This window comes from Coffea arabica, chromosome 6e (assembly GCF_036785885.1).
Source record: "Coffea arabica cultivar ET-39 chromosome 6e, Coffea Arabica ET-39 HiFi, whole genome shotgun sequence".
NCBI lineage: Eukaryota > Viridiplantae > Streptophyta > Magnoliopsida > Gentianales > Rubiaceae > Coffea > Coffea arabica.
In genome coordinates this window covers 6,493,636-6,519,307 of record NC_092321.1, presented here as the reverse complement: position 1 = coordinate 6,519,307, position 25,672 = coordinate 6,493,636, and the positions used below count along the sequence as shown (strand labels likewise).

At 35.6% G+C, this 25,672-nt stretch overlaps 1 protein-coding gene and 1 long non-coding RNA gene across 2 annotated transcripts; one reads left to right on the top strand and one right to left on the bottom strand.

Annotated features, from left to right (window-relative positions):
• Positions 1-272: 272 nt before the first annotated feature.
• Positions 273-1,508, bottom strand: LOC113697110 (calmodulin-like protein 3). The gene has a single exon (XM_027216577.2). It carries the CDS (start codon positions 1,354-1,356, stop codon positions 646-648), a length of 711 nt encoding a protein of 236 aa, XP_027072378.1. The 5' UTR covers positions 1,357-1,508; the 3' UTR covers positions 273-645.
• Positions 1,509-16,483: 14,975 nt separating this feature from the next.
• LOC113697416 (uncharacterized) lies at positions 16,484-21,409 on the top strand. Its single transcript, XR_003449868.2, has 2 exons — positions 16,484-16,933; positions 17,048-21,409. It is a non-coding gene; the product is annotated as an uncharacterized lncRNA (long non-coding RNA).
• Positions 21,410-25,672: the final 4,263 nt, after the last annotated feature.

Below are 25,672 nucleotides of genomic sequence, written 5' to 3'. Positions count from 1 at the left end.
TCAAGTTCGAGAGAACAGATGTGGATATGGGGGTGGCATGCTATTATAATTCAGAGGCGGAGGTGGGAGAAATCGTTTGACACGTAATTGGAGTAGGTTGTAAACGGTAAGATTTGACCATTTATGCTATAACCGACGCTCGTTGTGGATTAATTCAGATAGTTTTGGTCTACGGAGTTCTGGAAAAACCGACATCTTTGTTGTTTGTACTCACGATTTTAGCTTATTTGTAATGGTAGTAAACCGCCAACATCAGCCAAAGAAACAAAGAATTTACAGATATCAGATGTTAATTAAAACCATGACTTAGACAGACAGACAGTGTTTCAGCAGAAAGGAAAAACTTTCGAATCTGGATAGAGAGGAGAAGCAGAGACTTCAATGGTGATCCATCCAACTGCCATGTGTTTGCTAAACTTGATTCTTCACCTATGTTTCAAACAGCAAACTCGGCAGTAGGTATTGCTAGAAGCCTAAGTGCTAGTGCTAAAACCTAACCGTAAGGAGGATGATATACGTTCAATTACCTGTACAGTCTTGAGAAGAAAAGGAGGGGTATTGCAGTTGAGTGATTTTGAACAAAGTTAAAATTCTTTCCTAACCTTGATGGATTTAGGAGAAAGAACAGAAGCAAAGACTCATTCTTCAGGAAGCTGGAAGAAGCCGATGACCAGCTTTCATCATCCTCTTGAACTCGTCAAAATTAACCATGCCATCTCCATCCACGTCTACTTTTCTAATCATCTCTATACAATCTTCCAACTTCTTCCCCTCTTTAAACCCCAAGGAGGACAAGACCAGCCCCAGTTCTTCCACCGTTATCAACCCATCTTTATTTCCATCAAAAACAGCAAAAGCCTCCTTCAAATCATCCTCCCTACTCACCTCCTCATCCTCATCATCATTGGCGTCTCTCTCCTGCTCTTCCTCGTTCATTTCTCCTCTACCGATCAACGAATCAAAAGACTCACAGAACTCTTCGAGATCAATCAATCCATCCCCATTCGAATCAACCTTTCTAACCATATCTGCAATATCACTCTCAGTCATGCCCATCCCAATATTGTTAAGTGAATCTTTTAGCTCTTGCTCTGTGATGTATCCATCATTGTTCTTGTCAAAAGTAGCAAAAATACTTCTTAGCTGAACCTTCTTGTTATCAGCACCACTTCTTTTATCCACTTTCTTGCCAGACTTTGTCTCCAAAAAGTCAAAGCTGTTTGCTGCATGCGAAGAAGGGTTTCTGATTTTGGCACAATAAGATTGAAACCATGCAAGAAACATCTTTCTATTGAAGTTTGTACTGATCAAACCAGCAACGAAAAGAAGCACTAATAGCAAGATAGCAGTCCACATCTTCTTTCTTCTTCTGTTTCTTCTTCAATTTGGATGCAACAGAAGAAAATACTACTGTATTGTTGAACTAGTATGACAGAGAAGACGGGCGGAAGAAGAAGAAAAATGAGAAAGAAGGAAGACCAAAAAGAAGACGATATGGCCTCGGTTGGAGAAGCGAATTTTGGGCATGGAGGAAATTCTGGATTTAAGTATTGGAGCATTAAACAAGTTACGCGTCATTCGGTGGCGAGAACCTTTTGAGTCTTTTTTTTCTGATGATCCCACAAACCGCGTGAAACCGTATTAACTGAAAATTAAATCTTGATGCGTACAGAGCCGTATATATAATGCCCTGTGTCTGCTGTGATGCTGACAATTATCAGAAGCCAATACGTACTTTACATTAAATGTGGTTTCTTCAACCAGAAATGAAAAGGCAAAGATCCGACAGAATACGGAAGTTAATACACACATAATAATCAGTTACACAAAAACTAAAAATATAAAAATTCACGCATATAACGTGTGATGCTTCGAGCTAATTATTGTGTACCATGGACTGTACTACTTTCTCATTGTGCAGAGGCTATGGTTCAAGATGTAATTAGTCGTCGTTTGTTGGTAGACCAAACCACTCCTCGAGACAATTTGCCTGCAAATTATTCACTTTTTAACCCCATTGAGTCCTTACAAGACCTTGCCACAATAGGGGGGCATATATTATTAGGTGAGAGTAAGAAAAGTTTTAGGGTGGAGACTAGGGTGCGTTTGGATTGCATATTTTCAAAAAAAAATTGCTACGTTTTTCGTAAACATATTTTTCAATCATTTTTTTACCTCACATATATCAAATCGCTATAGTAATTTTTCTACAAAAAATTCAGAAAAATACAAGCCTTCTAAATCAGATTTCAGATTTCAATCAGGCTCTAAATTTTCAAAGAATTTCAGATTTTAGATTTCAATCAGGCTCTAATAAGTAATGCCCCCTTGGCCTAGCTTTTGTTGTCCCCTTTTGGAATTCCAAAATATGTATCACGTTAAAAACAAAAGGGAAAATGTACATCCGAGCTTTGTGATTCCCATGAGTAGAAACGCATATACTGTCCACTTATATTGATCCTATTTGTAGACAGTATAATACAAGATAGAAAGAGATAGCCAAGAAGATGGCAATGAGAAAGCGTTAAATTACTTTCAACTAAGAGGTTTCGTACTAGAAATATACATATATATTGCACGTGAAAACGAATAAAAGACAAAGCAAAATTTAAATCTGAAGGGTCAAAGGCAAGTTACCTTCAAAGGTGTATTAGTCATAAAGCAAAAGAATCAACAGGAAATACCAAATGATTTAAGAAATGATATATTGTTTGCCAATAGTGGCCGAATGAAAACAGCAGTATTTCATAGAATTATTTTGGGATTCATCTTTTGACACCATAGAAAAATAATTTAATAAAATGCATAGAAATTCTACGAGTACTTTCTACAATATTTAGATGCAAAAAGATGATGACATGGAAAATAATTAAAAGACAGGCACTATTAGTGAAAATGAGAAGGTTTGGGTTTTGACATGGAGAGAAATTCTCTAGCCAAGCACATTTTCTTCCCTGTAGCATGAAATAAAAATATTTTTCGATTTGGAAGAGATAATATACATATATATATATATATATATATATAAAGATCAATCAAGGCTTACGGAGGTGAACGGCAATTGCAGTTCCAAACTTGCAATAGAGAATAGGGTGCAGATTAATTATGAAGGAGAGGTGTGAATGAATTGAAGCTAGTCCTTAAGTTTTACTGTGCCTTCTATACGTATATATGCAAGGCCTTTATATATATATATATATATATGTACCCTCAAGCCTTAACATCAAGGTTTTTCCAAGAACATGGGAATCATCATGTGGTGATCAGATGAAGAAGTGTTCTTTCAAGCTAACGTAACCCCAGGGCCTAGCTCCATTGAACATCCAGAAGGCGTGTACCTCGTACCAGTGCTAAAATGTGCTGCACGTTTGGTTTGATGATTATTCAACACAAAATGCTTTGTCGTGCAACCTGAAATCGAAACCCCTTGACATACTCTACTGTGTTGCCCTTAATCCTTGTGTCCATGAACATAAATAAATAAATGAGTTCGTTCTCCAACAATTTGATTAACACAAGTCAGTAGAAAATGGAGTACTTTGTGGACCTTGAAAGCTGCAACAAGCAAGCTACCTTCCTGCTGCAACAAGATATGCGGGTGCGGGTGAGCTTTCTAATTCTATCAGTATTACTATTATCCTATCTTTTTTTTTTCCGTATTCCTATCTATACAGACTATACCCAAGATGTTGAGTTTCTTGAATATGTATATTAGCTTTGTTTGGTAGGTACAGTGGTGAAAAAGCTTGAATAATATTCCAACGCAATGCAATGCATCTCACATATAGACTATAGGATAACTGTCCCAAGAAGATCATCCGCGCAAGGCATTGCATCGGATGCTTTGCTTTGGAAATGCATATGTGAAGGGTGGATTTCTACGTGTCTTGGTTTGTGGCCCTCCAAAGGGGAGATTCGGCTAGCAAAAGTGATTCCACTGTGAAGGGCGCCTAGTTTCAGTTGAGTCGGTAGGAACTAGGAAATTAAGGTTCCTTTTATCAAAGCCTCTATATTATATACGAGAACAAACTTTTTCGATGGTTGGTGTTAAAACTTAAAAGGGATGCTTCTCAAAAAGTTCAAATAATGGATTATGGACCGTCGTTAGTTGGATCAGATAGTTAAGGTTTATTAGGCAACTATGCATATGATTTAGATGATTTTATTAACCACTTCATGATAATTAATATGATGCTCTGTGTCAGATAAATAAATACAAAATATAAAAAAGTGAGGGTGAGAATTTTTGCGATATCATATCATATGTCTGCATCAAATTTGTTGGTTGTCTGCAAAGCAGCAACAATGGGCCGTCGGGTACCCAATTTTCGCTCTCTTTCTCTTTTCGAATCTTATTTGAGTCAGTGGACTTCTCAATGAGTGGGTCTCTCCACCTGCATGAGCCCAGCCCAATTTTTCCCACCGTGGTGTTTACTTGTCGTCTTGGAAAAACTTAAGGCCCAATAATGGAATTCTTCAATTTTAATGAGAAATTTTGTTTCCCATGCAGAGGTTCTAGAGAAGATGAGTTTGAGCTCAAATTATTATCGGATCCTCCTGATGAGATTCGGGCTTTACTATCCTCAGATTGTATCAAATTGACTCATCTTCGGGCTATAGCCTCCATCAGAAACGGTAGGGCAAACTTGAAAGGGAATTCAGACTTGATTTCCAATGAACCCTGTCAAAATGGCTCTCTACGATTAAATTTTAGTACACTCAACCTCGAAAGAAAAAAAAATAAAAGGGGAAAAAATGGTAGTAATAGCTAGGGAAGATTTTGATTTTTTACTCTTTTCATCAATATTAATTGACCAAGAAGTAAAATGCTTAAAACGTTTGAGAGAATCCAAGCCCGAAGTGACCAAGAAAGGATCTTAAAGTACGGTGCATTTCTTAGAAAACCCAAGGCGAGACCACGGAACTTGAAAACCAACTAGGCCGGCCAGGGGAGGGGACCAATTGCGTGCTGGGCCTTACACGAAAATACAAGAAAGCCACCTAAGAAGCAGAGTTTGGTGCTTCTTCGGCTAGTCTGAGCCCATTTTAGTAGGTACCAATAATTCGACCCTCTTAAACGGCAATTTTTGTGAAAGATTTAGGGGAAAAAAAAAAAAGAAGAAGAGAGTACCAATAATTCGACAAAAAAAAAAAAAGAGTACCAATAATTCGAAACAAGAGCAGTAAGTTCACGAAAGATATGGTTGTCTCAATTTACATATGGGTGGGGATTGGGTGTCCCTCTGTGCCCTGTACGAACAGGAAAGTTTATCAGATTGTACCCAAAATTAAAAGCCCAATCATTTTGTCTCATTTTCCAAATTTTTATCCGAAGAAAATAACCCAAACACCAAGGTTACAAAAGCACCCATACAGTGCTACTCAAGAAAATATTTTTATCCTTTTTAATACGGTCCTTAGAGGCCTCGGAAATTATGAGTCCTGAGTACAAAAATCTCCCTTCTCCCTCCCACCTTTTAAATCTCGCCCTTCCTCCACTTTGAAAAGATAAACCCTAAACCTAATCTTGGTTCATTTCCAAAATGTCCTTTCCTGACCTTAATTCAATCGTTGTTGGATCAAGGATACGCATAGAAATTTTTGACAAATATCATATTGAAGATTTTTTTCTTTTTCTCATTTGATACCTAATTCAACCCGGTAATTTTTTACCTCTTTTTTTTTTTTTTTTTGGGAGGTGGTGGGGGGAGATAAATATACTGGTGACAATCTTGGCAGTTCATGGTCCATCATCTCCATGTAAGGGTTGTATTGACTGGACTTTTCAGTTCTGCCACTGTCGCAGTAGGATCCAACTGTTAGCACGGCCCAACTGTTCCTACTATAGCAAAAAGTGGACTCCGCGGCCCGACTATCGACCCCATCTGCTTCTGGACCCAATGGAACGAAGAAGACGACACTTGCAAATTGCAATTATCATTTCCGTCCCGTTGTTAGTACAGCGTGATTCTTTTGATGGATGACGCCAGCCAGCGCATATGCAAGATTTTCAAAAGTTGGTGTTCCATTTCTGGATCATGATATCCTATTTTAGGTTGTATTTTAGGATATTGAGATCTATAAAACTGTCAAAAGCATATACTTTTTATACTTGTTTAAGTTAATTAAAACACGTGCAAAGAAATTTAGAGAGTGCAATGCTAATCCAAAAGATAAGAGGTTCCTCAATCATGATTATAGCTTTTTATGATATGACTTAATTGATAAGACGACTCACCTGTAAATGATAAGTTGCGAATTCGAAACATCAAGGGAATAAATGAGTAACCACTCTTGATCCTCTCAGCAAAAAAAAAAAAAAATGTTTTAATCATATTATAGGATGATGTAAGAATTAAGTCATTTGAATTATGTAACATGAATTATCTACTACTCTATTAGTATATTCGATACAGACAAAAATAATTTGTAGGATTCCCTGTCCCCTTGAATGCTAAGCATTGTTCCAGCTTCTATTGCAAACAATTTTCAACGCCTTTATTTCACATGTCCACTTATATTAAGTGAAAATTGGGTATTGGATGAAAATAGTTACGGTTGAGGCTTGTGTTTTATCTTATTTTTTGGTTACTATTTTATCTTGTTTTAATTCTTTTTTGGGCTAAAAAGTTGACTTTGCATTATATATTTCATGTTCCTGCAGTGAACCTTTTTGGTGATGATGTTATTCTTCTTGTGCATTGGGAATATTGCTTTGATTAATATATTTCCTGGTTATGACCTTAATGACTAAGACCAAAACTTGTTTCTTTGAAAAGTTTTATCCTTTTTGTAGAGCAGCTGTGCTTAAAATGGTTTGTTTTGCCATTTTCACTTTTCATAACTTGCAACAAGTACAAAACCACCCCCAAAAAAAAAAATCATTTCATTCAAGTCAAAAAAATTTCAAATATAACAAAAGAATGTTTAAATTGATAGATTTCTTCAGATTATAATTAACTATCCTGCCTAATCTCCTAAATTTAAGCACATATTTCTTAATCTGGTAGGTTTATTTTAGAGTTATAAGTATCCCCCTAGGTCGAGCATGCTCATAGGACTTTGTCTCGAGCACTAATTTTTAACTTGATACTTGAAGCCCTGAAAACAAAGTAAGTGTGGTAAAACTTTTGGTAAGAAAAGATATTTTTATGTGTTAAAAGTGCTTTTAATTTATTTGATGATTATCATGCCATAAGATTAGGAGAGGAGTTTTTTTGTGTTAAAAGCACTTTTAGTAATAGCTCAATTTTGGTGCTTTTTAGAATAGTTTTTGTGATTTAAAAAATAAAATATTAAATTTAATCATTTTGTGCTATACTATGAACTAAATAAAAAGATAAATACATTTTAAAAAATTTCAAATAATTCATTATCTAATATAATAAGTAGTAGTTAAACTGTGTCTCTAAACAATATATTTAAAATCAATTTAAGACTCAATAAGTACTTCTATATATATATAAAAAAAAAAAACTCTATTAGAAAAGCACTTTTTAATAAGATACAGCAACCCCATCGATCCCCAGGAGTATTGCCATTAAAATATCGTAGCATTATTAGTTCAAAAATTAAATTCGTAATGTGGTTCATATTACCCTAATAGCACAGCAGCGTGAGTTAAGAATACTGGATTCTACACCAAAATCTATCTCTACTCTAGGAATCCTGATCCAAGGAACCAACCAATAAGGCAACAACACCACCATGCAATGCCGATCATCTACTCCACTACAACTACTCGGGACAGTCGGCCAATTGAAGCCCCAGTGGAATATGCAAATGAAACTCTCCCACGTGTGATTGACAATTACCGGGACCCACAAACTAATACTACTGTAGTTCTTCTTCTTCTTTTTTTTTTTTTTTGGTTAAAATTAAAAAAAAAATCACCATAAATGAAAATGATGACAAGTAGTAACAGAGACATCCTATCATTCCCTCTTTTTAAAAAAAGAAATTTTTTTTTTTAAATCACGATAAATGAAAATGATGACAAGTAGTAACAGAAACATCCTATCATTCCCTCTGTCCATTTTTGTCCTTTTCTAAAACTCCCCCACACGCGTGCTTCAGCTCACACGTTCCCCCCTGACCATTTCCATCCAAACCGCCTTCTATTCCCACCGGCTGGCTGTACAGCCCCCGCATGCTTTGCCTGCTCGCAACCATTTCTGGTTCAAGATAGCAAATCACAACACTACTATTAGGAATTTTGGATCAGTTCTCTCTTTCAACTCTGTCTGTATGTGGTCATTTTTTTGTTTATTTCCACCGTTACCTACTTACCTTCCTTTGTTTGTCAATTGTTTGGATGTTTGTGAAAACTGCAAACTGAATGAGTCGATTCCAAGAAAATTTAGGTATCTTCTTACTCAATAACCTGACTTTTGTAACGAGTTTTCTCAATGTCTTATCTAATACCATACCCATTTACATTTGAGAAAATTCTATAGTACCTTTACACAATCATTCCCTCATTTTTTTCATGTTTCGATAGTGGTCTATTTTAAATTATTGATGTTCGTACTATTATAGATTAAAAAGTGTCAAGAATGGTTTGTTTGGATTGTAAGTTAATTGGGATATTTCTACTGTAACACTTTTTGTGATGTGATGTATGTGAGATAAAAAGGTAATTGGGAAGATAAAAAGGTGTATTGGAAATTGTAATGATGATGTAAGCAAATAAAATTGGAGAAAAAATGCTCAATCCAAACAATGTTATTATATTATCTTACCATCTAAAGGTTGACGCATCATTCAATTCAAGCAATTTATCTTCCAATACTGGTCACTAATGTGAATACCCGTGTTCTGCACGGTGCTGATGTTATTGAACGAAATTAAAAGAGGAGATGAATTAAAAAAAGTAAAAAAAAAAAATTGTACTGACATACTTAAAATCTAAGATTTCTCTAGTAATCATTCAAAGTATGATAAAATGTGTACACCATTTAAGAATTGCGTTTTCACAAAAGATAGTTATTGAAATAATAATAGAAATTTGTATTAGAAAATGAATGATGTATAGATAGAATGAATGTAATCGCATGCTTTATTTGATTTCAAAATAAAATCCTTACAAACATTATGCATTTGATTTGATAATCTTGTACGAAAGTGCGAACATTTTTCACACCAATCAACGCTAGTACGAAAGCCAACATTGGTAATTTAATTGATCCTATTGAATATTGTAGAGTTTGTATTACAAAAGAATGTTGAGTGAGACTTGTCTTTTTTGGAAGTGAACTTATTTAACCTTTTGAGATATTTCAGTGAGATCACTGTGGTGTAGGGTTCGTGTGATCAATTGTTTTCTTTTCTGCAATTTTGCAAGTTTGAAATTGAGGCGCCATTAAAATCAATGACGGAGCCAAGAGGGACTGATGGCCCCTCAAATTTTAAAAATTTCAATTCATAATGTGTAAAACAAAATTACTCCCCCCTATTTTTTCTATAATTTTAGTTTATATTATGAGAGTTTATATATATATATATATATATATGAATTAACCATCTTTGAATTAAATTTTTTCTTCAAAAAAAGTTATTTATCTTTTCATGCCTTTATAATTAAAGTTAATATTTGATGTTTTTATATGTCATGTATTTAAATTGATGAAAATTATTTTGAACATAACATATTAAGATAATTTTGTTAGGAAAATTTTTTTGGCCCCCTAGAAAAAAAAAATCCTAGTTCCGTTACTGATTGAAATGCTTGTAGGTGAGATTCGTCCATGGTGAGAGTATGTCATAATTTTTTTCTCACTATATTTGGTTTGTGTGGATGATAAATGGAAATAGGTTAGCGATCATTAGTTTTGTGAATGATTATGAGAGTAAAATACGTTATAACAATAACATACGTAAAATTGTGGGAATTGTAATTCAAACAGGTTCCTAAATTTTAGATATGTGATTTTCGTAGTGATGAGTTTCTTAAATTATTAGTTAGTTATTATACTATTAGTCGTGTGGTAAGTGTTAGTAGTAAATTTGGGATTTAGAGATGTGATTTTGCAGGGGTGATTATTATCCATTAGTTAAAATTTTGGAGTTTTAATTTTGTGGGCTAGTGAGTCATGCAAATTGAAAAATGAAAAGAGATAAGGAGAAGCAATAAGAATTATTGAATTAAAATAAATCTAAAATTATAATAAAAAGGGATTCATATTTTTGACGTTTGTGAAAGTTCCTCATAAAAAATTTGCCCTCTAATACATATAGATATAGATTCTACTAAAATGGTCATACGTTGCACCAGGTCACATTTCTGCAATTTCTCTTTAAATCTATTGAATAGTACTTTTACAGTTTTGCAAGGAAAAGATGTGAAAAGGCCGACAAATTTAGGATAGGGGATTTCCTTGGGAAAAAGAAAATTCAATGAAAGAGAAACAAATGGCTATAGTTGGCAGCTTTACCGTGGTACTTTTACGCTAAAGCTTTGTAGCTTAAATTTGGAAAAAAATAAAAAGGCGCGCAACACAAAATGAGCTCTGGATCTGTCTCTACTCTATGGTCTCGTAGTATTACATTACACTGGTGGTGGTCCCTTTTAATTTACCTCATGTAATTCCATTAACATATATATACATATACATATATATATATATGTAATGCTGACTTCCTTTTTGCATGTCTTTTGTCCGGCACGATGTGGTAAGATTTGCCCTAGCTAGTATGGACCCAGTATTTATCTGTTTTATTCCGTTCTACCATTATTCTAGTTTCTTTTTAACCATTCCGCAAAATTACACTTGTTAATTCTCCATCTTTCCCGGTTCCCGCCCAAGCTGAATTTACCTTGTTAAAAGTGTAGACGATTTTCTTTTATCCGCTTTCTTTTGTTTGTCAGCAATAGTCCTTTACTTTTGACAAACAAGATAACCGACAATCACAGCATCAGGATATAGATACAACCAAACGACATGACTATTTTACTATCAAGTACGAGCCTTGCCTTAACCGTCGACAATTAATTGGCTCAATATGTAGTAGGACTACTTACTTGACTAAATTAAGAGAAATTAGTGATACAATTAAAAACGACAAAAAATATGCTTCAGTCGAACATCTCTGCCAGTCGATCATCCTTGAACAAATGTAGCCCGGGTGATGGTTGAATTTTCAAGCGCAGGCGATGAAGTTACTCAGTTACATTTTCCTTTTTTTTTTTTCCACCTCTCAATGCATGATGAAATTTTAACCTTTTCACCGTGGGTGGCAAAAGGACGGTTGGATGACACGTACAACCCTACTTTTAACTTTTAAATTCCGATTCCGATGTGCCGTGCAATCAAACTTTGCATAAAGGAGTACAAAAACAAAAGTGGGCCGTTTGTACGGTAATATATGGGAGGATGAAAACGCAAAATGTGCGCCGGCGGGCTGATCTGAACACCACGTGAAATCACAACACACCGTGACAACGACAAGGCCAATTCTTTGTTTTTTTTTTTTTTTTGACAAGGCCAATTCGCCTATGGAGAAGGAGTCTTATCAAGTTTGCAAATGTAGTTCCAAGGTCTAGGGAAAAATCGTTCAAAACGTTTATTATATTTTATCAAAATAAATTTTTTGATAATTTATCTCTAAAATGATAATTTTATATTTCTTGCAAAATCAAGTTGATAAAATTTATTCCTAACATAAGTTTTAGATCACTTTTTTACCTCTGAATTGATGACTTATATATGGTCTTTTTTTAGGGACAAAAAAGTTATATCCTATTTGTAGTTAAATAAATAATATGATCCATATTCATTTTTACCTCTATAAATGTAGAATTTGATTGAATCATATTCATTTTTATCCTAAAATTATGTGAATTGAACCAATTTATATTCATTTTCCTACTAAAAAAGTGGCATTTGACCTTTTTATACATAAAAAATGATTACATCTGGGTCACATGTTAATTTCAAACTAAAAAATAGCTAGAAACTTATGTTATGACCAAAATTTACTAACTTGAATTTATAAATGACGTATATTTAACATTTTAAAAGTGAAGAATGAAAAATTTTATTTTTTAATGAAAGACCAAAAAATTCATTTGATGAAATATGATGGATATTTTACATAAATTTTCCTAAGTTTTTTGCGAGAAAATTTGGCAAGCAATTATTTTTAAAATTTTATTGATTGTATAACATATTTTTGGTCATCCTTCTATTTTTTAACCAATTTTTTTAATCTCATGTAGATCACATCTCACAAAAAAAATACTGTAATATTATTTAAAATTTTTTTCTAATAATCTTCTATTGAACATACTCAATAATACTCCAATAAAACTCAAATTCTGATAGTATTTGGTTTGACAATAGAAGGTTAATCTTGATATTTCTTCAAATACCGTTGTGACATGAAAATTTGAGATTTGACAATAAAACCAACCAGACCAAAAAAAAAAAAAAAGGAATAGAGAGAAGAAAAAACTAATTTTCCAATCATCATTAAGTTTGTCTTGAAAATACTAAGGGAACAACATCTCTTGATGTTCTCATTTTAGTTCATGTGACGAGGAAATGTGATCAGGTTGTTGAGGGTCGATACTTGAGTTCAAACTTTCACATAATTCTGCACATCGAGAAGAAGCAGAATGAGGGAATGGATCGAGTCTTGCAACCACTCCGATGCTTAAATCAGAAGATAGTCTTCAGATTAAAAAAAAACAAAAAAACAAAAAAGAGTAAGTAACATCGAGTGAAAATGGAACGCCTTTAGATTTACCATTTTGAAGCCAGGGCAAGAGAGAGCGTTCATAGATGTGAGAGGACGACATGTAACGTTGAGGCAATGTGAGGATTTTGCCCCAGGGACAAGACGTTACTGGTAGTTACATGGGCGTATCGTATCATCATAGGTAAAGTAAAAATCATGAAATACCACTTCTTGCAAAAGGCTATAGTCCGTCCAAGATGACGCAGTACAACTTTTAATATAGGGTTGGCTTAGTCCCGTTAAAGCTCGATTAAAATATACTTCAGATAAAACGACCTTGCACTATGACCAATTTAATAATCTTCAGTTGTTTTCATAGTTTTTTTTTTCTAAGTTAATTCTTATTCTATTACGGTTTCGTAACATCAAGGGAGAACATGCCCTTCCATACCTATTTGAAGCTTGTTGTTGAATCATGAATGCACCAAAAATATACCCTCTTCTCAACTACACATAATTGAATTATCTTTCAATATGTTCAATTGATTTCAATTGTGGTTAGTGATGGTGTTTGAACTCTTATATCACCAACTATCCGTCCATTTGGGTTGGTAATTTTTTCAAAAATAAGTTTTTCAAATATAATGCTACAGTAATACAAAATAAAAATGACTTAAAAACACCTAATTCATACAATATATCAAATATTTCAAAAAATATTTATAGTAAAAGTTTTTCTTATACACTGTTACAGTAAATTTTTTTAAAAATATCCCAAAAAATAGTTGATCCAAACTGAGCCATATATATATAGTTTTGGCATCATTTTTTTTATTAACAAGGAAGGCGAAGGAGGAAAATTAAACAAAAAAAAAAGGAGATAATGTCATCCCTAGTGAATTATACTTCAACTTGAACTTGTGAAGGAATCTAAAGTGGACGATAAAAGCAAATTTTTGAATCCCAACAACTACAATTATTAGTGGCATGATGCTAACACAATGTCATATGAATTTGCCCCGATAGTAATATGATTGATGTTAATGTTGTGCGTCTTATGAATATGTTACAACGAAGACCATTTGAATTAATGTTGCAACTAGCTCAAGAGAATCAAGACGGTTCAAATAGTGGTAGAAAATTCTAAGGGACAAAAAGATGAATACTACATTTTGGTTGCCTTGCGTTACATTACATAATCCAAGTTGGGTGGGTCGAAGGAAAACTGGAAAACAACAAAACAACAAGAGAAAGAGAAAAGTAGCGGTAAGAAAAATCTAAAATAATCAGAGACACGGGTGATGGTGATGAGGTGGACCTGACCATTGGGAGTGAAAGCCTTTTCTTTAAATATCAATCCGGTGGCTTAGGTGGATCCCGCCATCCACCAACTAACATCAGGTGGGCCACCCTCAACAGCAACAAATACGGGCGCGTCAATTATTTTTGAATCTCTTTTATGGAGTAATTTTTCAGCAGTGAGCTCGCTAGTTTAGGCTCTCTTGATTAGTAGTAATTATTATATATTTTCCCCACGCATGCCTCCTCTATTTGCTATTACTATTATTTTTTCAATTTACTTTTTACATGATTATAGGGGGCTCACATTGTATGCCAAATCTAGTGGTAAAGAAAACTTAAATAAATAGCACATGATAATTTAAATAATATAACACATGACATAAACATAGAAGTTGGCACTGAGGATCCCAAGTGAGAAAGTGTGACCAGGGATAGAATTACAAAAATATGCTTTGGGAGAGCGACTTTCATACACGTAAATACTTCAAAGGATGCTGAGAATTTTGCTGGGAAAAGTTTATTTTATCAATGAAATTTTTGAAAATTTTACGAGAAAAATATATAATTTCAAGGACTTTGAGGGTTCCCCTTCCGCTCCCCTTATGGGGTTCGTCCTTAAATGGACTCAACAACACGAAATATAACAAAAGTAACATTAATTTAGTAAAATTTCAATTCAAGACTTTTAATTTTGAGGATTGTAACTTTAACTACTACGGCCTTGTCAGCAGTAGTATCCTTTTAACAGTATTACGTACCCAACAAAAGAAACAAAGAAATTAGAAAAAAAGGCATTAAGATGATTTTCTTTTCTTTTTTAAAAAAAATTGTTTTGGAGTGGAAAGGACAAAAGGTGAAAAGCAAACATTACTTTTAATTGTAAGGAAGGAGTCCAATTATTATATATGCTAACTGATAGTGTGTTTGGATAGTAGATTATTTGAAATAATTTTTTTTTTAAAAATACTGTAACAATTTTTTGATACGATATATGTGAGATATAAAAAATTGGTTGAAAAATATGCTGATAACGTAAGTAAATAAATTTTGACAAAACGCTCACGAGGGTTTTTTTTTTTTTTTTTTCAAAGAATGCTATGGACACCGGCTTTCTTTTTGTGATGCGCGCGCGTCTGAATAGAGATATAAATTGATTGGCATATAAACTGTACCGGTCTATAGTTTATTTTAAAAGAAAAAATGATTGCAGTTTCAGCTGAAACACACATTCTGGCGACAGAATATCATTGGCCAATCAAATGGTATAAAATCGTAACTCCCGGTATTCAGAAGGAAAAACAAATTTATCCATGGGACTGAGTCTTGCATGGGTAAGTTGGGTAAAGAGAAAAATCATGCACATGCATGAATGAGGATCCCCAGTATTCCAGAATGGTCACAGTTGCATTGTAGTAGGATCTAAATAAATATTCGTCTCTTTAGGGTTGACAGTTATTTATTTTTTGGAAGATAATAATAATGTATATTAGTGAGAATATAATGTATTTTTCGGAAGATAATGTATATTAGTGAGAAGATGGATATATGATGTTTGGAAGAAACATCGAACTAGGGGGACCATAAGCACCCCATCCCTTTTATTCCCAATAAATTTGTATAAGATCATGCCCACATGGCTGGCATGTGACGGGGATGGGGTCTTATCATATTATATTACTACCCCTCTTTCTTTTCATTCCATCAACATCTAACCCTACTCTAATTTTCCAATTAAATCTTAAGGTATAAGAGTCTCATCATTTCGTAGATTAAAATGAATTTATTCTATTCCATTGTATCTGTGTTCTTAGATTAACACGTAATAAGAGGTGAACCTACCGTCCGACTGGCCATAAAAGTTTAAAATTTCATACGCTAAAATCCCAAGTTCACGCAATTGAAATGTAGATGCTAATGTTTGAATTTGATGGCGTGCGTGCCCACCTCTTTATTTCGTAAGACCCACGAAATTGGAAAAAGCGTATTAAAAGTATGAAATTTATCCTCAAGAACCAATGGAGTTAGGGTGCGCTTATCTGAATTCATTAAATTATTGAATTATTAAATATTAAATCTAATACATTTGAATGCATGTCACGTTCAGTGATAAGTGAATATCTTGTCACTTAATTTTGGGAGTAAGTTTTGCTAATTAGAAAATTCAGTGTGATCAGTTAATTAATTCAGATGTTTAATTTTTTATTATCAAATGATTTGAATCCATTAATTTTAAATGCTGAAGTGGATTATCACATAGGAGGGATTGAATGTAAAATAAAATTCGATACATGAGCTGCAGTTGAACAATTTAATTTTGGGTTATAACGTTGGAGTAGCTGCCCCACCACAACTAAGCACTAGACACAAGTAAAAGCGGAGGGCAATGTGTGGGCAAGATTTAGCAATAGTGAGTGAGTGAGGAGAACCCTACTATCCCCCTCCCCTTCCGTCTCTATAAAGCTGGGGTTCCACAGATTACATATGCTAGTGTGGTCCATGAGGAATATGTATGGGCATGCCTTCACTTCTTCACACTCCTCTTCCTTTACTCTCAACTCTCTTCCCTCTCCCTCTCCCTCTCCTTCTCCCTCTGAATTTATTGCTTATATCAACGACATCCCTTTGGGAATTCAGAGTCTTTATCTGTATGAGATCTAAGAACTGCAGACTTTGATCATGAATTTTACAAGTCCTGTCATGCTTTTCCACAGCTTTCTTGAACTTCAGCCTGAATTTGATCCATCCATCCATCCACCCATCTCTCTCTCTTTGTCTTCTGGGATTTTTTTCATCAAGCAATGAAGTTCAAGAAAGCTGTGGGAAGACATGGCCACTCAGGACTTCACCCGTTTTACCCCAATTGTGCACAGAATTGCCTGCCTGCACCTGCAGGATGCAGCACAGCTGGTTTTGGTTGTTTCAGATATTGTCTCTGCAGGCTGCAGGCCGCGCGGTAATTTTCTCATAATTGTATACTACTTACTCTCCCTCAAAATTCAATGTCCTTTCTTGACGCGATGTCTACAGCATGCTAGTTACCATTATCATTTTATTTTAACATCTGTAGCTACCGTTGACGATGAACCCGGCAAATCCACCAAATTCTGCTCCACGATTGGCGTGAATTCTTCCTTCTCGGTTTAGGTAAACGTCCCTTGTCTTAAAATAGTTAGAATTGCTCGTTATATGCATATTTCAAAGTTCATGCCACAATTGGAGGAATATTAGACGAAAGTCAAGACCACCCAGTTTCCATGACTTCTTACCCTTTCTTTTCTTTCTTTTTTTTTTTTTTTACCGCTGTTACAAAACCCTGCATGGCCGTGTAAAACTTCTCCCGTGAAACTCTGATCACTTTTTTTTTTCTTGAATTGCCTGTTAATGCGGCGCAATGTTTTGTTTGATTTCTCATTATTATTTCAAGAGGTAGTTTAGTTATCTATGCTAGCAAGTTTAAGTTACAAAAGTATAATCGAAGTGGTGAAAACTGAAAGATGTTGCAGAGAAGATTCCCTGCCTTTCCTCTTTTTCTCATCAATAATTGGTAGTTCATCTTGTTTGCCCTTTGTTTTCTTGCTTCCCCATCATCTCATGCGTTTCCGTGAAAAAAGGTTAAACTTTGTCATTTTCTGAAAATTCAAAAAAAATTTTTTTACCACCCTCACCTCTCTCTCTCTCTCTCTCTACACACACTCACACAGTAGCAGTTCAGTACATGCACACGCAGAGACACATATGGATTCTCGCCTTCCTTGATTAATACCCTACGACTCGTCGACTACTACTTTACTACATTAAACAGACCCCTCAAACTTGTGCAATCTTGGAAGTTAAAATATGTCAGTACTAGTGTTCACTAATGCTTGGTGGTTGAACTGATATAGTGCATCAGTAATAGTTATTAGGAGTTTTCAATGCATTTTTTTCAGAGTGGCAGCATATCCTTCTGGGATTATATCAAATTTCCCGTCTATGTTACAACTAGTCCAATGACATATATGATCTCATCATCTAGGGAACTCTCTCCTTTTTTTTTTTTTTGGCCTAAAATTCTCTGAAACAATCTTCAGGCAGCAATTTGCCCGGCTCATCCTTCTCATCTCATCAGTGCACCATTATTAGTCCCTAGATTTTTAAGCTCCATCAGAGTCTGATTCTTCTTGGAAATTGTTGAAATTTTGCATTAACCACGATCAACAACGATGGGAATAGGAATTAAAAGTAAGAGAACAGAAATTAGAAAATGGTGCATAAAAACATACTACTGCTCAGAAGTGAGAATTTAAGGATGCGATTAGACCTGTCACGGGTAGCTGAAATATCTAGATGCGGTTTGGCAAGCAAAGCAGCAGTTTTGATTGGTGGTTGATGGGTAGGTCTGTTAAGATTACTTAAAATAGACCAGACATTGGGGCATGGCTGTCCTGTACCAAGTCTAAAATAGATTTGACATTCATAAAACCCATGAATGCCGTGGAGGTAGAGTTGCCTGCTCCTCTACTATTTTTAAGATTTGTCTGGCTGAAGATGCCAGGAGCTGTGACTCGAGTGTTTGCGTTGAGGGGGTCAGGTTATCACTAGTACTGATTTGGTGTTGCAGTACTAGGGGAGTGGGCAAGAGTTTACTGAGGCAGTTGGAGAAGCAAAGTCATCAGATGATCAGTCCTGAGGAGCTAATGAAAATTAGCCAGCATCTCTGCCTTGGGCTAGTTGTTTTTTTTTTTTTTTTATTATATATATAGTTTTTTTCCTTCCTCAAGTCAGTCAGACCAATCACTTTTCAGTTTCTATTTCCAGTTATTGGTTTGGTTGAAATGCCAGAGTGACGAGCAATTCATAATCAAGTACGTCTATAATTAATGTCATTTTCTAGTTAATTTTTTATTTTAATCAGTTTGAGTTAATTTACCCTGTGAACCTGGCTCCGGCCCAAGGACCAATTCCCAGTTCGCATAGCACATAACCAACCACCTTGTTGGGAAACTAGATAGGTCCGTCTGCAAGTTTGCTAGCTCAAGGCTTCATCTTCCCATCTATAAAGAAAAATCCAAACCTCATTAACTCGCAATACTCTCGCATTACGAAGCGTATAGGGCATAGATAGCAGGATATCAACGTCTTCTGTTGTGAATTGGGGACTGGAGTGTTGCAGGTCCTTCTTCTTTTTTCTTTTTAATTTATTTTTGTTTCTGAAAGTCCATTAAATCATGGATGAATGATACAAATCAGAACTCATGTCCTACATAGCAACAAATTAGATTCATTGTCCATTCCCTTCAATCTATCATATATGCCATAGGTTTCAGTGGTTTTCGTAGAACTATGTGCGAACTCAAGGACGATCATCTTAATTCTTGATTAGACTTTTTGAGCTAATCTACGAAGCCCTTCCCTAACTACTAGGTATGATGTGATGCAACCCCATGGAAGGCCGATTAAGTTAGGGGAGATGTACAAGAGCGAGTAGCTGCATATTCCTATTTCCTCACACACATGGCGCATAACTTTTGCCATGCGTATTAACAATGAGGCCCAAGATTGTTTTGCTGTATACCTTTCTTTAAGGAACTTAATTTACTTGCAAAGTAAGTTCCCAAGGAGGAGACATTGTGATACCTTCCATGAATGACTGACAAGGTGATACGAAGGTAGCTGTCTTATGAAGCCATTGGACTGTGGTTTCTACTGTTTTGATTGGTAACAACTAACAAAAACACTGCTCGGAGTGAGTTTTCCACAATCATATCAAGAGAAACTCGATCAAAACGGACCAAAACTGCATAGGTCAAAGCCTAAAGGATCAAACTATAACATAGAACTTTAAAACCATTCTTCACTTATAACCAAAACTAATTAGCAAGTTTACTCTAAAAGCTAGTTGCTCAAACTAGTTAGTTCACCAATAGTGGCTTAGAAAGTACTCAAAGCAAGGACCTGAGAGCGGGGAAGGACTGGTTCTCTACAACTAAAACGTAGTATAGCCGTAGCATGTGTATGTACAATGCTCTTTCATGTCCATTTCATGAAAAACATCTTGAAAATGGTTTCAATATGAGAGGAAGATTCTATGATATAACTTGTTAGCAAATTTAAATTAAGAACATGAATCAAAATCATATACCTTTCCAGAGAGCACAGACTTACAATGCCGCGTTCTTTGAAAAACTTGGCCAACATCAGAGTTTCTTATTAGACCATGTAGACCATCCTTTCTAGGTGCCAACTAGAATGAGAAGGTAATCTGCATCTAAATGGTTAAGTGGTTGTTTGGTTACAATTTGCTGACAAAGTTTCGAGCTTTATTCAGGCAAACGGCTTTCTAAGCCAATCAAGAGATTACGTTTTAAGGGTGCCATAGAATCCTCATTGGCTTATCTATTTCAGGTCGAAGTTTTATTACCGATTGGCTTTTTTGCAACAAATCTAAAAGTGTATGTCCCACATTCCCCATGGCATACAAAATCCAGCTACGAATCCACATCAATGATGTAATACTTTAATAAATTCAATCACTTGGTGCAAGGAGCTATGGCATAAGTCTGTCCTTATGCCCCATTATCGACGAACAGAAATGGCAAGTTAACTCCAGCCATCTAGACTACTGGTCATCAAATGTTCTTTGTTTGGCACAGGTGTTGAATCGAAAGCATGAATGGATAATGAGCATTGTTGAATCTCCATCAAATGCTAATTATAAAAACCTACTGTGCAGTTTCTGTAACATCAGGTTCAGCATATTTTAGACTTCTGGACACTTTTTCCCCTAATTGTGATCTTCGGATGCTGCAAATGATTTCTCTAAAATGTCCTAATGTCAACAGACTTGTTTTTTGTATTCCGCATATAGGGCAGTAGTAAGAGTAGCAACATTTTCAAGAAGTCAAGAAGATGGAAAAGAAAGATTCACGTTTGGCCTGATTTCTCTTTCTGTTTCTCTCGTCTTGTCAGTCCATGCATGTAGTTTTGTTTCTCAATGCTTCTCTCTCTCTCCCTCTCTCTCTGATGATGTTCAGTCTCGGCTTGTTCGGTCGTGTTACTTTAACATTGTGTTTATGAGTCTAATGGAGTTCATCGTAGTTTTGCATTAATAAATCCAGCAACATAACTAAGCACATAAAGGGCATTAATTAGCCTTCAGCAGAAATTGACGGCGGCCCTGAATTGGCTGCTTTCTGGGGACAATATGACTTGAGGTTGCGACATATTTCTGAAGAAAAGCATACAAAACTGGACGAGTGCCTCTCAAATCGAGTTGTATCCAATTCGGTCCGGTTATTAGAATTTTTATAACATTTGACATGCATTCATACAATTTTGGTGTAATTGTAATTTCTACCCTATCTTAGTTGCATGAGTTGAACCTGCTTACACCAGAGGATGTGACAATAATATGACCGGATAGAATTGGACAACACTTCCAACTTGAAAAGCCCCGGATCCTACAAAAACCTTTCAACCTTTCAAACTGACTACAGCGAAATAAAGTAGGGGGGGGGGGGAAATGTACAATTGTTACATATCAGCAGCATTTTTCTGGAGCAGGAGGAGGAGGAAAAAGAGATTGGATGTTGCGTCCAGCCAGATTTGGGGCCCTTCTAGTTGATTTCTGTCTTTTTATAACTTTTGGCATAAGTTCATACAATTTTACGTAGTCGTAATTTTTACACTAACTCAGTTAAACGAGTTGACGAGCTCACACTTAACGTTTGGGAGAGGGATGAATTAGATGGCTCAAAGGAAGGGGTATAAATAAGTAAGAAAACTCGAATTCATCTTGAGAGGAGAGGCCCCATATCCTATCCAGTAAGTGCGCAATGATTTCTTGCATGCAATACACGTACTCGAATAAGGGAAAGATAATTGTAAGATATGTACTAATATGTTTGATTGTTGCAGCACCTTTTAATTCGAGGAGTTAGAGCAACCATAAAATCACGCCAAGTTTTGCCTCCTCCTAACAGTACTTTACATTAATACATATTGGCCAATAAGAGCGTGGATCGTGCACGGTCGCATTATTGGTGAATCATTTATAGTTCATCTAATCTGATGATGAGCTGTATGAAGAAGAAGTTGGAAATTAATGCATTACCAAACAATTCTACAAAGAGACAGATCACATGTGATTAAATTTTGATGCAGCAATGCAATGGGAGAAAACTTCTTCATATGAGTACCAATGATGACCTTTACTGAGAAAATAATTGGGGAAAGAGGCCAATGTACGGACAAATAATGGGTGAAGCTTTTTGTCCACGAATCAATCAATATATGTCTAAAATTGTATGCCTAAATAATCAAGGGGCGGAGAAGGCCGTCGTACATTAATGCTTCGACCCACCCCACCCCAGAAGAGTTCCCTTCTTCTTCAACAATGAATTGCAAACCAAAAGGGGTTCCATTACGTACGGACGAAGAAGTTTATTCATTATTGATCATATATAAATGGGAGGCAGGCTTTTTCAGAAGAAGTATAAATCTATTCGCATTCAAAAAAAAAAAAAAAATCCGACGAAAACTAAATAGATGGGGGCCGGAATAAAATAGAATACGTACTTCACCCAGAATATTCAAGTGTGTCGCCCACCACACATGTAGAATAAGAACTTACTTGCTGAGAGTATCATACGTTCCTTTCGGTTAAAGAAAAAAAAAACAACACTTGGAGAGAAAGAGAAACAACCAAAGAAGAAGCAATGATTCCGTCCCGAAATGCCGGATCAACAGAATAGTGCTGTCGCTATTAGCAATGCAACTACCACTTGTTGTTAGAGATCTTTATCCAGGAAGACACGTGAATTCTTAACCAAGGCCACCTCTTCCTCTTTCATGCGAAAGTGCCACAACGTTAATGCCACTCACTATGTTGGGAACTTCACTCAAACCCCTTCATGGATGGAATCAACCACTTTAATTCTCCGTGACTGCGAAATCAATCCCCTCCCCCACCCCCCCACCCCTCCTTTTTTTTTTTTTATAGTAAATCTTATATATAATGTGTATATACTATTATCGCATGATTCATGATATGTGTAAAAGTTGAATTTCAAAAAATTCAAATTTTGCATAATTGTTATTCATCCAACGCTGACGCTGACGGTGTATACACGTAAATATGATTATTCAAGGAACGTCATGCAATCAATCATCTTTACAAGCATAATTATATTATTCCAACTGAGGGATCTTTACCTACCTGCTTTTTCTTTCTTTCTTTTTTTTGTGGGCTATTTGTTAATTTGATGACAGAACAGCATCAAATTCATTCATGGTAGGATATAAAATTGGAGTAACAATCAATGATAATGGGTTTGACTTTGATTCGTAAAATTTCATTGACATTCCGAGAGATGATGCCTTCTTGGCTTCCGCTGGCTGCTTTTTTGACACCCATTAATTAAGGGTCGACAATGGTGTCTAATCCTAACTTTTCATCCCCATCACCCAAGGCTCCAAAGCCAAAAGCACGATTAGATGGCGTATCAGACAAATAAATAGCAACTTTTTGACCTGGATATGCGGTGGCTGATTTCAAACCTTAATTAATTACATGTTGAACCCCCATGTTTAACTTTGGACCAACATGCTTATTACCAAACAAAAGCATGACCCCTCGAAAGCACGGCGGCCATTTATACAAAATTTTCAAACTTGGTGAAGTTAAAGATTGCAATTTACCGGAAACACAATTCATAAAGTAATGGTAGCTCACATGTGGTGGGTGCTTCATCCTCCACCATCGATCCCATGCATAAAAGTACACAAGAATTAGCTACGAGCCTCCGAAGCCAATTAAAACAGGTGAATGGAGACGCATCCGATTGAATTTGTTGGGGCAGAAGACAACCATGACAGGGAACCGATATTCTTCCTTTTTATCTATTTATTTATTTATTACAGCACGAATTTATTTATTCTTCCTTACGATGACAGAATGAAAAATTTTTACAAGAGGTTTGCACTTTCCATGCCAGCATAGACCGGAACAAATGACAGAAATAGATTCTAACATAATACTGCCTAATACATTAATGTAGGACTCGCAATTCTCACAAGTAAAATTTTGATGTTGAGTTTAGACAGCCTAATGTTTGCAGGTTGGTTTTTTGAATGATGATGCAATGGGCATGGGAGAATTCTGCAAGAGTGCCATGCACAGATTCTACTGTTTTTTTTTTTTTTTCCAAGAAAGAAAATGTGGATCTTTCCCAAGCTCTGTAACTGGTGCTTGAATACACATTTTACATGGATGACTTATTTGCTTGCACCATTCCCAGGAAACAGGGATACGATCTTCAGGCATGTCTCGTTTCATCCGGACTTGGAAAAAACCCTAATTTTCTTTTAACCCTTTTCTCCTGCAACATTTGACCAGGTTTTTTCTTTTCCTAGGTGAAACCATTGTCCATAAATAACGCACTAAATCGATTTGGCTAAAAATTATCAGACCTACAACAACCAAGTCTCCAAATAATATGCTTTATCAGAATTCATACAAATAACCTTAATGTATAAGCTGGTCTAAAACTGAATTGATAGTTACATACATGAAAGAAGGCAATGCAAACCTTGTGGTCCTTGTAAAATTGAATGGCCTAAAAACTTGTATGCATATATGGGGGTTCAGAAAATCACACATAATTTTAATGGTGACAAATAAGCATCATTAAAGTTCTTTCCCTTACCTCAACCCCTTGTTGCACCCCCCATCCCCCTCCTACCCACAACAAATAAATAAATAAATAAATAATAAAGATAATAGAAAGGGGTAATTAGGCATTACCCCCCGGTGAATCTATTTGATTGAACGAAGAAAAAATTCATGAGCAGACCAAAGATGAGCTGTCCATGAGAATACATACCAGAGCGGAGAACTATCTAAACCATGGAGACAGTTGCCTGCCTGCCTGAAATGGATCCCAAAAGCGGGACTACAGATATCACCAAAAGACCATCTTGGATCATGTACTTTAAAAAAAAATCTGATATCCTGCTAAATCTAATTGTTTGCTCGAATGTAAGACCATATTTTTGTTCACGAAAACATAGTCAACCATGGAAGTTCCTAGAGAGCACTTTGTAACAAGAATTGATTCCTAATTTATATGGATGTATGCTATCAAAGAAAAAATAAAATAAAGAGCATTAGCTTTTGAATTAAACATCAAATACAAGCTACCTCATCTCATCTGCAGAACATCAAACGATCTGATCACGAGTCTGCTAGTCTCGAGGGGTAAAAGCTGCAGATGAACATAACTGATAACGGGAGAAACTATTTAGCTTCATACAAAAACAAAACATTCCCTCGCAGGATGGAAAAGTCAAAGGCTGAGAATCTAATAATTCTGTGGTTATACAACATAGGACATCTACATATATATTGTAGTATCCAAAACCTGCATCTACAGGTTCCGGGCCAGACTATAGACGCCGGTAACTATTGTCGTGAACACGAAGGGGAAAGCCAGAAAAAAAAAGAGAAAAAAGAAACAAAACCTGAGATATCATGCAGTTAAAAACTGAAGCCAAAAAATCGGAGCGAGAAGTTTGTTGATCCTATTAGTATCATCCCACAGCTTTATTGAACCGCCATCATCGCATCACCTCCACCGAAGTCTCGCAAGAATCATATTCATGGAGTGATAAAGCCAGATGCAGTTCAAGAAAGCTGTGGAATAATACGAAGAGG